The sequence below is a fragment of the Rhinatrema bivittatum genome, chromosome 2 (genome assembly GCF_901001135.1).
Source record: "Rhinatrema bivittatum chromosome 2, aRhiBiv1.1, whole genome shotgun sequence".
NCBI classification, from domain to species: Eukaryota; Metazoa; Chordata; class Amphibia; order Gymnophiona; family Rhinatrematidae; genus Rhinatrema; species Rhinatrema bivittatum.
In genome coordinates, this window is record NC_042616.1 from 35,957,385 (window position 1) to 35,971,873 (window position 14,489).

Here is a 14,489-nt window from a genome sequence, read left to right on the forward strand (position 1 = left end):
TTTGACTAAAAAGCCAAGTTTTTAAGTCTTTCTTGAAAGTTTGGAGACAATGTTCTTGACGGAGGTCTGGTGGGAGAGTGTTCCATAGAGTCGGCCCTGATGTAGATAACGCTCGTTTGCTTAGAGAAGATTTAGTAAGGGGGGCATGCAGATAGCCTTTGTAAGCTCTTCTGACTGGTCTTTCAGAGGTGTAAGCACGGAATTGATGGCTGAGTTTGAGAGGGGCAATGTTATGAATGTCTTTATGTAATTGCCAGGTTCTTATGGCCTGGATGTAATTGCCAGGTTCTTATGGCCTGGATTGGCCACTGTTGGAAACAGGATGCTGGGCTTGATGGACCCTTGGTCTGACCCAGTATGGCATTTTCTTATGTTCTTATCATGAGTACTTTGAACGAAATCCTGGCTTTGTTGGGTAACCAATGAAGTGACTGCATTATGGGAGAGATATGCTCTCTTTTGTTTGAGTTGGTAAGTATTCTCGCCGCGGCATTCTGTACCATCTGCAGTGGTTTTATTGTTATTGCAGGGAGACCAAGCAAGAGGGAATTGCAATAGTCTAATTTAGAAAGGATAATAGACTGCAGCACCAGTCGGAAATCTCGAAAGTGAAGGAGAGGTTTAAGTTTTTTTAATACTTGAAATTTAAAGAAGCATTCTTTGGTAGTGTTTTGGACAAATGATTTAAGATTGAATTGGTTGTCTAGTTGAACTCCTAAATCTCTGACATAGGGGGAGTGGTTAATAGCAGTTGTGAGTGATTGTGTTGCATTTAGAGAGTTGAAGAGAACTTGGTTTTCATCTGAAGAAATAATGAGAATCTCTGTCTTATTTGTATTGAGGATCAAGTTAAGACTGGTAAGTAGACTGTTAATTGATTGCAGACAGGTGTTCCAGTGGGACCAGGTTTTGTGAAGAGATTCTGTGATAGGGAGAAGAATCTGGACATCATCAGCGTAAAGGTAATAAATTAATTTTAAGTTGGAGAGTAATTGGCAGAGAGGGAGCAGGTAGATGTTAAACAGTGTAGGGGAGAGGGCTGAACCTTGCGGGACTCCTAGGTTTGATCTGATGGGGTGAGATACCTTATTGTTAATCTTCACCTTGTAAAATCTATTGTCCAGGAAGGATTTGAACCAACTGTGAGCCACTCCTTTGATACCAATGTCAGCTACACGCTGAAGAAGAATGGAATGATTCACCGTATCAAATGCCGCAGATATTAATGTTGTTGGAGAAAAATATATGTTGTTAAATGTCTATGCTCCGAATGTGCTACAATCCCAATTTTTTCAGGAATTGGTGAGGTTGTTCAGTTGCGATTGGAGGAGTAATTAATAACGGCGGGTGATTGCAATATACCAATGAACCCCAAACTGTACACTTCGTAAAAGTTTGATAACATTTTTGGCCCATTTCCAGCTAATTGATGCCTGGTGCTTTTTCCATCCCAAATTGAAAGACTATACTTTCTATTCTAAACCCCACAACACATATTCTAGAATTGACTACATTTTTGTGGACAAAGGATTCCTCCAAAAAATGATCAAAGCATCCTTCGACCCCAGTACCTGGTCCGATCATGCTCCCATTTGGGTAGAATTATCTTTCCCTAAATATGATAAGGGACAGCGTTTTTGGAGACTCAACGACAGTTTGCTGGAGGATGAGACTTTTCTCACACAGTGTCGGTTGAGCATCCAAGAATATCTCCAATTAAACACAGTCCATGACACGTCACCAATTATAATATGGGATTGTTTAAAAGCAGTCCTTATGGGGACATTTATTGCTAGGGCCTCATATGTAAAGAAAAGGGATTGGTAGGTGCAGCGGGCGGCCGTGGTCAGCCCCTCCTACCTCCAGCCCGGGTGTCAGCATGCCACGCTGCGGCGGGGAGTCGCTCAGGAGGCTTTTCGGTCCTCCTCTTCGCGGCTTCAGGCCGCAGACCTCCACTACTGCAGCCCACGTCGGGCAGGACGCTCCCTAGTTGCCTGGCCACACCCCCAGAGCCATTCTTAAAGGGGCAGCCCACCTTAACTCAGCCCAGCCTCTTAGATGATGTCAGGACCCAGGTACAATTTAGGGAAGCCTCCTCTCCCTGTTCCTCGACTTGGCAACCAGTCTGCTTGCTTTGGTAAGTGCTTCTGGTGCTCTTGTTCCTGCTTTCCTGAGTCCTGTTCCTGTCCTTCCGAGTCCTGTTCCTGTTGTCCCTTCTGCAGCTCCTGGACCAATTCTCTGGCTGCTGACCTCGGACTGGTGGTTGACGACTCTCTGGCTTCTGATCTCAGACTGGCTATTGGCGACTCTCTGGCTTCTGACCTCGGCCCGGCTATTGGTGAACCTCTGGCTTCTGACCTTAGACCAGTGATTGGCGAACCTCTGGCTTCTGACCTCGGACTGGACATCGACGAATCCTTCATCTTCCCAAGGGTCCACCTGAGCCCTAGCCAGCCCTTGCTCCAGGTCTGCCTCGCCTCCCGATGGTGGGGGCCTGTGGGAGTTTGCTCCCTCAGGTAGTGCCAACTCCCCTTCGGGCAAGGGGTCCATCTCTCCTCGGACAGCACTACAGCTTGCCAAGTCCATGGACCTGGCAGAGGCCTCAGCCCGTCAAGCCATTCCAGGTATGGCACAATGGATCCTGGATCAACAGAAGACTCTGGATTCCCTCTTCTCCGCAATAGAAAGCTTGAACCGACGGTTTGATGCCATCGGCCCCATGGATTCCGCCTTGCTGTCAGTACCAGTTGCTGTACCAACAACCTCTGGTGTCCGTCCGGTGATTCCTCTACCTGTTCCTCCATGCTTCTCTGGCAAACCCCCGCTCCTGTAGGGGCTTCATCAACCAGTGCAACATGCACTTCCGCTTAAAACCAACCCTCTTCCCTGATGATGTTATTAAAACAACGTACATCTTGTCTCTTCTCGAAGGGAAGGCGCTGGCCTGGGCGTCTCCCTTGTGGGAGTGGGACGACTCTGTGTTACGCGACATGAGAGAATTCTGGGATCTCTTCCGCATTGTCTTTGACGACCCCACTCACCAGGCTCCCGGACTCTCGCCGAATACGTAATTGAGTTCCGAACATTATCCTCGGAACTTGGATGGGACTCCGACTGCTTGAGGACCATCTTCCTGGAGGGGCTCAACTCAAGAATTAAGGATGAACTCACAGCTCGCGAATTACCAAGGTCCTTGAACTCCCTCATTGAATTGACCGGACGCATAGTCAGATGCCTTCAAAAATGCTCCTGAGAAGTTCAGCTCTCTAAGAAAACTTCCAGTACCTTCAGATCCCCTTGACATTCACTGTCTCCAAAGATTGAACCAGGTCCCTCAGGGGCGCCAGCTGAGGAGCCCATGCAATTCGGCCGAGGTAAACTCTTCTCTCAGGAACGCGTAGACGCATGCAAGGCGGCCTTTGTCTTTACTGTGGCGCCCCTGGGCACCTCTTGGCATCATGCCCGGTGTGCCCGGAAAACTCCCGGGCCTAGGATCTGAAGGAGGACTCTTCCTGGGCCTGGCATCATCCGTATCTCCAATGACTCTGCCAGTCAAGCTGACTACAGGAGACCACGAATTCCACACTCTAGCCCTGGTGGACTTGGGAGCCGGGGGTAACTTCATCATGAAGAGTTTGGTGGAACACCTCAGAATTCCACTCATCCACGCCCAGGTTCCATTGGTCCTCTCGTCCATTCAGGGCGAACCCCTCCCGGGTCATGTCAGTCACATCACCGCTCCTGTTCAAGTCCGCACCGGATTGTTTCATGTAGAACAACTCTCCTTCCACATCCTTGAATGATATTTACACCCCATCGTGCTGGGATTTCCCTGGCTTCAAGCGCATTGCCCCCAGTTCGACTGGAAACCCCTACAACTGGTTCAATGGGGATCGGCCTGCCAAGACTCCTGTCTCGATTTGGTAGTTCCTGTACGGTGCTTGACCACGACCACCCTTCCTCAGGGCCTACCATCACTATATAATTCTTACATAGATGTTTTTTCTAAATGAAAAGCCGAGACGCTACCACCCCATCGACCCTTCGACTGCGCAATCAACCTGCTCCCAGGAACTGAGCCTCCCCAAGGACGCACCTATGCCCTTTCATCCTCCGAGACTCAGGCTATGTCACGCTACATCTAGGAAAACCTGGACCGAGGATTCATCCGCAAATCAACCTCACCAGCAGGAGCTGGGTTCTTCTTCGTGGGTAAAAAGGATGGGACACTTGACTGGGTGACTAGGGAACTGGATAGAGGAAGAGTGCTCAATGTCATCTACTTGGATTTCAGCAAAGCTTTTGATACGGTCCTGCACAGGAGGCTGGTGAGTAAAATGAGAAGCTTAGGAGTGAGTGCCGAGATGGTGGCCTGGATTGCAAACTGGTTGATGGACAGAAGACAATGTGTGATGGTAAATGGAACTTACTCTGAAGAGAGAGCAGTGTTAAGTGGAGTGCCGCAAGGATCGGTGTTGGGACCGGTCCTGTTCAATATCTATGTGAGTGACATAGCGGACGAGATAGAAGGTAAGGTTGTCTTTTTGCGGATGACACTAAGATCTGCAACAGAGTGGACACGCCAGAAGGAGTGGAGAAAATGAGAAGGGATTTAAGGAAGCTGAAAGAGTGGTCAAATATATGGCAGCTGAGATTCAATGCCATGAAGTGCAGAGTCATGCATATGGGGTGCGGAAATCCAAAAGAACTGTATTCGATGGGGGTTGAAGGGCTGATGTGCATGTAGCAGGAGTGAGACCTTGGGGTGATAGTGTCAAATGATCTGAAGTCGGGGAAACAATGTGACAAGGCGATAGCTAAAGCCAGAAGAATGCTGGGCTGCATAGAGAGAGGAATGTCGAGTAAAAAAGGGAAGTGATTATCCCCTTGTACAGGATCTTGGTGAGGCCTCACCTGGAGTACTGTGCTCAGTTCTGGAGACCGTATCTCCAAAGGGACAGAGACAGGATGGAGGTGATCCAGAGAAGGGCGACCAAAAAGGTGGAGGGTCTTCATTGAATGACTTATGAGGAGGGATTGAAGAATCTAAATATGTACACTCTGGAGGAAAAGAGCAACAGAAGTGATATGAGACAGACTTTCAGATACTTGAAAGGTTTTAATGATCCAAAGACAGCGACAAACCTTTTCCGTTGAAAAAAAATCAGCAGACCCAGGGGTCGCGATTTGAAGCTCCAAGGAGGAAGACTCAGAACCAATGTCAGGAAGTATTTCTTCACGGAGAGGGTGGTGGATGCCTGGAACGCCCTTCCGGAGGAAGTGGTGAAGACTAAAACTGTGAAGGACTTCAAAGGGGCATGGGGTAAACACTGTGGATCCATAAAGTCTAGAGGATGTGAAGGAAGAGAGGGAGGCTTGCGGGAAAGACTGCTACTACCTGGAGATAATACCCTTATTCAAAAGACATACACACGGTAAATGCAACTCTGACAGTGCTCTATGCTTCAATGGCAAGAGGAAATGTGAAAAAAAGGATTTGCATTCACAAAAAATGTGGGGAGTAGCTTGATTGTTATGGCGGTTACTACCCCAAACCAAATAAGCCTGAGGCTTCACTTTCAATGCATATCCAGTGTTGCTCTCTGCTTCAATGGCAGGGGGAATGAAGAAAAGATGATTTTTATATTCCGACAACAACCAACAAGGACTGAATTCCACAGTCTGGGTAAACAAATAAGCATGGGAGTAGCTTGCTTGCTATGGCAGTTACTACCCTGAATCAATTAAGCCTGATACTTCACTTTCAATACATATCTAGAGAAGCTCTCTGCTTCAACGGCAGGGGGAAATAAAGAAAAGTGGATTTATATTCAGATAACAACCAACAAGGACTGAATTGCACAGGTTGGGTAAACAAATAAGAGTGGGAGTAGCTTGCTTATTGCGGCGGTTACTACCCCTAACCAATTAAGCTAGATACTTCACTTAGAAGCAGTTCCAGCACTGCTCTCTACATTAATGGCGGGGGTGGAAGGGAAATAGAACCAAAAGATTACACTAATGGCGGAGGTGGAAGGGAAATAGAACCAAAAGGTTATTAAAGGCCAAGAGAACAGATAAGTATGGGAGAGAGAGAAAAAAAAAAGTGTGGAAGCTTGCTGGGCAGACTGGATGGGCCATTTGGTCTTCTTCTGCCATCATTTCTATGTTTCTATGACTATCGGGGGTTGAACACCATAACCCTGAAGGACCGCTACCCACTTCCCTTAATATCGGAACTCTTTGTCCATCTCCAAGGTGCGCGAGTTTTCACCAACTTGAACCTCAGGGGAGCCTATAAATTAATTCGCATCAAGGAGGGTGACGAGTGGAAGACGGCGTTTAACACCAGAGACAGGCACTATGAATACCTAGTTATGCCTTTTGGCCTTTGTAACGCCCCAGCCATATTTCAAAATTTAATGAATGAAATCTTCTGGGACTTATTATATCAGTGCGTAGTTATTTACCTCGATGATATTATAGTCTTCTCCAAGTCTCTCGCTGCTCACCGCCAACACATCTCCCAGGTACTACAGCGTCTTAGACAAAATCAACTCTACGCGAAACTCGAAAAATGCCTCTTTGAAAGAGAAGCCCTCCCCTTTCTAGGCTACATCGTTTCTGATCAAGGATTTCGCATGGATCCGCAGAAACTCAAGGCCATTTAAGATTGGCCCCAACTGTCCGGACTGAAATCCCTACAGCGATTTCTAGGTTTCCCTAACTACTACCGCTCCTTTATTTCCAACTATGCCTCCATCGTGGCACCGCTGACTTCTCTGACCCGTAAAGGCACTGACCCCAAGCACTGGCTGCCTGAGGCAATAGCTGCCTTCCTTCACCTCAAGGAAGCATTTCTCCTAGAGCCTTGCCTTCGTCACCCTGACCCACGATGTCCATTTATTGTTGAGGTGGACACCTCAGCCAAAGGGTTTGGAGCCGTTCTCGGCCAGCACTCTGCCAATCAGACATTACATCCCTGCTCCTTCCTTTCCCATCAATTCTCTCCAGCAGAGCGTAACTACGCCATTGGCGATAAAGAGCTCCTTGCCATCAAAATTGCCTTTGAGGAATGGCGTCCTTGGTTAGAGAGTGCACAATACCAGATTACAGTCTACACCTATCATAAGAATTTAGAATATCTGCATTGGGCGCAACGGCTCAACCCCCGGCAAGACTGTTGGGCTCTATTCTTCGCCAGATTCGACTTCACTCTACGATATCGTCCTGCTACCGCGAATTTGAAAACCGACACGCTCTTTCGAGCCTTTGAAACCACAGATGTGCCCGAACCTCCTAGCTTCATCATCGACCCTTCCCGGGTACTCCTGGCAGTCACTACGCCTGTTCCACCCGGGAAAACGTTCGTACCCCAAGCCTACGACATCAGGTTTTGGCTTGGGCCCATGACTCCCACAGCTCGGGACATCCGGGACAACACCGGACTCTGGTCGCACTCCATCGATATTACTGGTGGCCTGGAATGCCTAAAGATGTTCGATCCTACGTAGAATCCTGCCACATGTGAGCCCGCAACAAGAACCTCCCCCCCCCAGGGTTGCCTCGGGGTTTGCTCCAACCCCTGCCAGTCCCCAACGAACCTTGGACATATATCTCAACTGACTTCGTCGTTGATTTTCCCCCGTCCAAAGGCAACACCACTATTTGGGTCATCATCGACCAGTTCTCTAAAATGGCCCATTTTGTGCCGTTACCTGGCTTACCTTCGGCACCTCAGTTAGCCCAGCTATTCATACTTCATGTCTTCAGATTGCATGGCCTACCCAAAGTCATCTTATCCGATCAAGGACCCCAGTTCACCGCCAAATTTTGGAAATCTCTCTGGTAAAAGTTTGATGTCACCCTGGAATATACTTCAGCATATCACCCACAAACCAATGGTCTGGCAGAGAGAGCTAACTGGACTCTCAAGCAATTTCTACGCACCTACATTAATAGCAAACAGGATGATTGGGCAGACCTGCTCCCCTGGGCTGAGTTTGCCCTCAATTCTCATCCTTCTGCCGCCACAGGCTCTTCACCCTTCCAAGTGGTCTACGGCAAGCAACCTCTTCCACCTCTGCCCATTCCTGTGACCGTTCCATCACTGGCGGCACAGTTGTCTGCTGAAGAATTACACACCTTTGGACCTTTACCCGCCAAGTGCTGATCAAAGCCAACCAAGCAGCCAAAAGGTTTTATGACCGTCATCGGAGACCTAGTCAACCCCTTAGACCTGGTCAGAAGGTTTGGCCAAGTACACGGTTTATACAATTGAAGCTGCCATCTAACCAACTTGCTCCTCGTTTCATCGGTCCATTCCCGATAAACCACCGCATAGGTGCGGTAGCCTATCAACTTCAGCTTCCTCCATCCCTCAAAATTCACAACACCTTTCATGTGTCACTTTTGAAACCTCTGGTATTGACATGGCCATCCAGAATGCCTCCTGAACCACAGCCTCTCTCCTCTGAGGACGACTCCACCTATCAAGTCCGAGAAGTGCTGGATGTCAGAAAACGAAGGATTCGGACCTGAATAAAATACTTGGGAGCCCCTTGCCAACATCTTGGAAGGAGATCTTCTCGCTCAATTTCACCGAACTCATCCTTCCAAACCAAAACCCCCGGGGAGGCACCCTAAAGTGGGGGGTACTGTTAGGCGCCACAGGCATCCGCGGTCAGCCCCTCCTACTTCCGGCCCGGGCATCGGCAGCCGCACTGCGGCGGGGAGTTGCTCCCATTGCAAGTCTCTGGCCTTCTCCTCCCCTGCAGTCCCTGCCGCAGGCTCAGCACAGCCCTCCTCGATGGCTGGGAGGCTTCCCGGTCCTCCTCTTCGCGGCATCAGGCCAGAGACCTCATCTACTGCAGCCCACGTCGGGCAGGACGCTCCCTAGATGCCTGGCCACATCCCCAGAGCCATTCTTAAAGGGGCAGGCCACCTTAACTCAGCCCAGCCATTTAGATGACATCAGGACCCAGGTACTATTTAGGGAAGCCTCCTCTTCCTGTTCCTCGACTTGGCAACGAGTCTGCTTGCTTTGGTAAGCCTGTCTGTGCCTCTGGTGCTCTTGTTCCTGCTTTACTGAGTCCTGTTCATGCCTTTCCGAGTCCTGCCCTCCGAGTCCTGTTCCTGTCATCCCTTCTGCAGCTCCTAGACTGATTCTCTGGCTGCTAAACTCGGACCAGCAATTGACGACTCTCTGGCTTCTGATCTCGGACCGGCTATTGGCGACTCTCTGGCTTCTGACCTCGAATTGGATATCGATGAATCCTTCATCTTCCCAAGGGTCCACCTGAGCCCTAGCCAGCCCTTGGTTCCAGGTCTGCCTCGCATCCTGACGGTGGGGGCCTGTGGGAGTTCACTCCCTCAGGTAGTGCCAATTCCCCCTCGGGCAAGGGGTCCACCTCTCCTCTGACAGCACTACAGGGATGGGCAGGAACGGCAGGCATTAATCATTCATTTACTTGATCTTGAACAGAGACACAAGCGAGACCCCGCCAGTTCTGTAGGTCTAGAAATAGATCACTGTAGATCCCAACTGGCAGCGTTAGATGCTGCTAAAATTGCTTATGACATGGAAAGAGTAGAACAGGCATATTTTGAAGGGGGAAATTATTAGCTAACAAAGTAAGAGCAAAACGCTCGCAAAACATGCTCACTTCGAATGATGAAATCTGACAACGATTTCTACGATTTTATTCTAATTTATATAAAAATAATTCGACTATTGATATTAGAGATACTGATACCTTTTTGCGGGATGTACTCTTGTCAAGTTTATTAGACAGTCAACGGGAAGCCCTTGATAAGGAAATTTCCCCAGGGGAGGTTATACAGGCTATCAAGCAGCTGAAGGCAAATAAATCCCCTGGGTTAGATGGCTTCACAGCGCGTTTTTATCAATGTTTTGCAAGCGACCCCACGACGCCTTTAACTCAAATGTTTAATGCTTTGCGCTCTGAAGGATCCCTGTCTCACAATTCAAATGTTGCTGGAATAACGGTGATAGCGAAGCCAGGCCGTGATCCCACTCAGTGCGGATCGTACAGACCTATATCTTTGCTTAACACTGATCTTAAATTACTAGCCAAAATTTTAGCGAGTAGGCTCAATGGCTATATAGCCCAGCTCATACATGCAGACCAAGCGGGTTTCATCCCAGGGCGTATGGCCTCCGACAACGTTAGGAAAATCTTAGATTCTCTGTGGTGGGTTAAACAATTCCCCATTTTCGCTCATGGCCATGGACGCTGAAAAAGCTTTCGATTTGGTGCACTGGCCGTTTTTGTTTCAAGTTCTACATAAAATGCGGTTTGGATGTTTCCTCATTAAGTGGCTCGTGAAACTGTATGACGACCCCCGGGCATGCATTAAAGTAAATGGGGGTTATTCTACTAATTTTTTGGTTGAGAGGGGCACCCGGCAGGGGTGTCCCCTGTCCCCTCTATTATTTGCCATCTTCACTGAACCGCTTGCTCAAAAAATAAGGGATTCCTCTGCGGCCTCAGGTATCCAGGTGGGAGAGTTCTCATCCAAATTGGCCATGTTTGCAGATGACGTGATACTTACTTTAACAGACCCCATGCTATCTTTGCCAGCCGTGGTCGATATTAAGGCCTATAGCAAGGTTTCAGGCTACTCTGTTAACTGGATCCTCAAATTCACCTTACAGGATGCTCGGGTGAAAGACCTTAAGGCATGATTTTCTTTTAAATGGGCAAAAGAAAAGATTAAATATCTAGGTATTTACACTGGGGCTCACCAGGATACCTTTTGTCTTAATTACCCTCCACTTCTCTCAAAAATTTATCAGGACTTAGAGGAGTGGAACTGATATCATATCTCCTGGCTGGGGTGTATTGCCACTTTTAAAATGAATATCCTCCCCAGAATCAGTTCTTTGTTCCAGACGATCCCATATCACGTCCCGACTCCCACTTTACTTAAATGGCGACGCAGATTTATGAAATACATCTGGCAGGGAAAACAACCCCAGGATCGCGCAAAAAAAAGTCCCCTTCCGATTTAGAGCTCAGGGAGGACTGGCAGTCCCCAACCTTTTTATGGTACCATGCAGCCGCTCAGTTACGAGCTGTGGTAGGCTGGCATAGGACGTCCACTTGCAAACCCTGGACGCTGCTAGAACAGGAACTCTTGGGAAAGGTTTCCTTTGCCAGCGCTGGTATGGCAGCAGCGGAAATCCTGGCCGAGGTTGCAGGATCTCCCCACTCCAGTTCAGCACACCCTCCAAACGTGGCTTAAATGGAAGTCTTTTTTTTTTTTAGTGGGTGATAAAGTGGGGCTCGATTACCTCGGTGCCCTTTTATCATAAGGATTTCTTAGAGGGTATTGCGCCCACTGTTTTTAAATCCTGGATAACTAAAGGTATTTTTAGTTGCGCCCAGCTTTGGGAAAACGCTAACTAGGTAGACTTTCAGACCTTACAGCTTAGATTTGCGTTGCCCCAGACAGAAATTTGTCATTATCTGCAATTGAGAAATTATCTACGTAAAACTGGCCTACAACAGGAATTGGTTTAAAAAAAACAAAAAAAAAAACGTAGCGATGTTTGAAACATATTGTAGGTCAGCGAATAAAATACAAAGACTAATGTCAAAAATCTATAAGTTACTTAATCAGGACCCACAGGTCCCGTCGGCTTTTCTTAAGTCATGGGAGCAGGACATGGGAGGACATCAGGGGGAAGACGTCTGGGTCGGGGTATATACCACTTTAGGGAAAGGTTTGATTTCTGCTACTCTAGTGGAAAACGGTTTCAAATTGCTTTACAGATGGTACTACACACCTGCCAGATTACAGCAAATATACCCTAGCGCGCCTGATAGATGTTGGAAGGGATGTGGGGCCGAGGGAACCTTCTTTCATCTCTGGTGGAAACGTACGGCCACCATGCGTCTATGGAAAGATACTGCTGCTTGGTTAACAGAAATTACCCATCTGGATATTGTTCTCACACCTCAAACAGCTTTATTAAATTGTGCATACCATACAGGGGACACATATCTCCAACGGCTTATAAAATGTTATTGCCACAGCTGCTAGGTGTGAAATAGCTTATAAATGGAAGGATAATTCTCTACCCGCGCTGGCTAAGGTCCAATCGCGCTCCGCTCAGCTTTATAATCCCTGCAAAATTACAGCCCACAAACAGAAGAGAATGGGGGCTTTCCAGCGCACCTGGGACTCATATTTAGTTTGGAAAAATAAACAGTTGGCCTATTGAGGAGACTTCATTCTAATGTTTGACACTAGGAACCCCTTGAACTGGTGAAACCTGATGTCTGCTATTATGTGATCCCTGGGGAAAGGGTGGGGGGGAGGAAGGGTTTGTGAGTAAATAATGAACACGGCGACTGTTTTGTTGTTTCAGTCTGTTGATTATGCATATTTGTACATTTGTTATTGCAGTGTGTGGTGTATTCCTTTGTTTGTTGTGACTGCTTAGTATTTAATAAAACAAATTTAAAAAAAATGGTTTTCTTATAAAAAAAGATCAAATGTCCCTTCTTACCTAGTGATCTGAGCATCTGATAATTCTCCTTCATCACCTCCTTGTAAAGCTCCTTCTGCCCTTCATCTAAATCCTCCCACTCCTCCTGGGAGAAATAGACAGTGATGTCCTCAAAGGTTACTGGGACCTGAAACACAAACCAGAAACACTCAGTACTTTTTGCATCTCATCCATCAGGAGAGCTCCCAGTGCTGGGGCTCGGCAGGACAGGGGGAGAGTTTTCTGGCTGTAAATAGTTCAGTCCCAGAGCACAGTCCCAGAGCAAGATTATATGAACTGGAAACCAGTTACATGCAGCACCTGGGACACAAAGTCTCAGTTTGTAGGATTTCCGATCTCTCCTTACACTCAGGAGGGCCCCAAAGTGTCTTTTCTGCACCCCAGGTCTGCTTGGGGGTCCTATTAAAGTCAGGGCTGACTCTGCAGTTTGCCAGGTTAGAAAGCTGCACAGGGTTTGTACAGAGAGGGCAGGAAGTTGGGGGCAATCTCCTACCTGAGCAGAAGCTCCTGCAGGCATTTTCCTCTCTGCTTTTGCTGCTTTCCGTTTTACAAATGAGTTGGGGGCTCTTTCTCAGGCTGGGGAAGAGCTGAGTGTTTGCCTCTTGCAGTGCAGCTCCGGGGCAGGACGAGGGCAGAAGCTGAGATTTGGGGGCTGAAGATTTCAGGTTTCCAACTTTAAATCTGCAAATGAAAGAAGACTCTTTGTGTCTCTCTCTGCCTCCAGCACATGAGCAGCTCCTCTTCCTGCTGGGTGCCGACTTATGACATCCAGAGGGGGGCGGGCGGACTTTACATAACTCCTGGACTACATTCCAAAAGTGGGTTTCCCTTTAAAAAGACTTAAGAGAGAAGGGCACGGAGCATGCTCAGTTGGATGCTGTTGCTGTCCAGCAGCCATGCTTGAGGGCAAGTCATATGCTCGGTAGCTGAATAAACTCCTGGAAGAGCAGCAGATAGCCAGCAGGAGTTCAGGGACAGGGAAAGGGTTTTCCTCAGTTCTGCACAGGACCTGGAGGAGATCATCAGACCTGCTGGCCAGAGACCAATAAAATCTGAATGGACTATGGGACTCCTAAATGCAGCGGAGTTAGAAGAGTACTTCAGAAACTAGATCCCTGTTGTTCTTCTCTGTTGCAAAAATCAGAAAGATAAATTGCAGAAAAATCTTCATTTGCTTTCCTTTTGGGGGTCAGTTCTCAAAGATGTGCTCAGGGTTCGTGCATGTAAAATGAGCAGACACATGCATAAGTAGTGTCGTGCCGGAAGCCACTCCCCTACAAAAAAAGCACGTCAAAAGCCCTCTGGGTCGTGACCCACAAGTACTCGCGCACTTCATTCAGTATTTTGGAAACACCGATGACGTCTCTTCATCAAATAATGTATGTACAGCCACTTCTGCACCAATGCCATAGCCAGAACTGAATTTTTAGTGGGCCTAAGGTTAACAAGGGTGAGAAGTAAGCATACAGGTCTGAACCCTACTTATTGATAAATGATGCCTTAGCATGCACCTTACAATAGGTTGCTAAGTAGTCTACAACGTCCCTTATGCATCAAGAGTGAAACTTTTTAGAATATTTTAACTCTATTATTTCAAGGACTTACCAACATTAAACATCTGTATTAATTTATTTTATACTTATTGCAATTAATTAAATAAACAAGAATATCAGGTAAAAAGCAAAGAACACATAAAGATCAGATCCAATCAATTATATCATAAAACAAATATCATATCAGCCTAGGCATATGGATAGACAACCACTTTAACCTCAAAAAATTCATATCTAACACCATAAAGAGCGGATTCTTCAAACTCCACACCTTGAAGAGAATCAAACCACTCCTACACACTGCTGACTTCCGAACAGTACTGCAGGCCATGATCCTTTCCAAACTGGACTACTGCAACGCCATCCTACTAGGTCTCCCAAAAAACACCCTTCAACCG

At 47.4% G+C, this 14,489-nt stretch overlaps 1 protein-coding gene across 1 annotated transcript in view; it reads right to left on the minus strand.

Annotated features, from left to right (window-relative positions):
- LOC115083813 (gastrula zinc finger protein XlCGF57.1-like) overlaps window positions 1-13,343 on the minus strand; it is a 34,797-nt gene extending 21,454 nt beyond the window's left edge. Inside the window, exons 1-2 of the mRNA XM_029587835.1 lie at window positions 13,032-13,343; window positions 12,539-12,665 (exon numbers count right to left, since the gene is read on the minus strand). Of these exons, the coding sequence (XP_029443695.1) occupies window positions 12,539-12,665; window positions 13,032-13,055 (151 nt within the window). The 5' untranslated portion in view covers window positions 13,056-13,343. The remainder of the gene's footprint in view (window positions 1-12,538; window positions 12,666-13,031) is intronic.
- Between the last annotated feature and the right edge of the window lie 1,146 nt (window positions 13,344-14,489).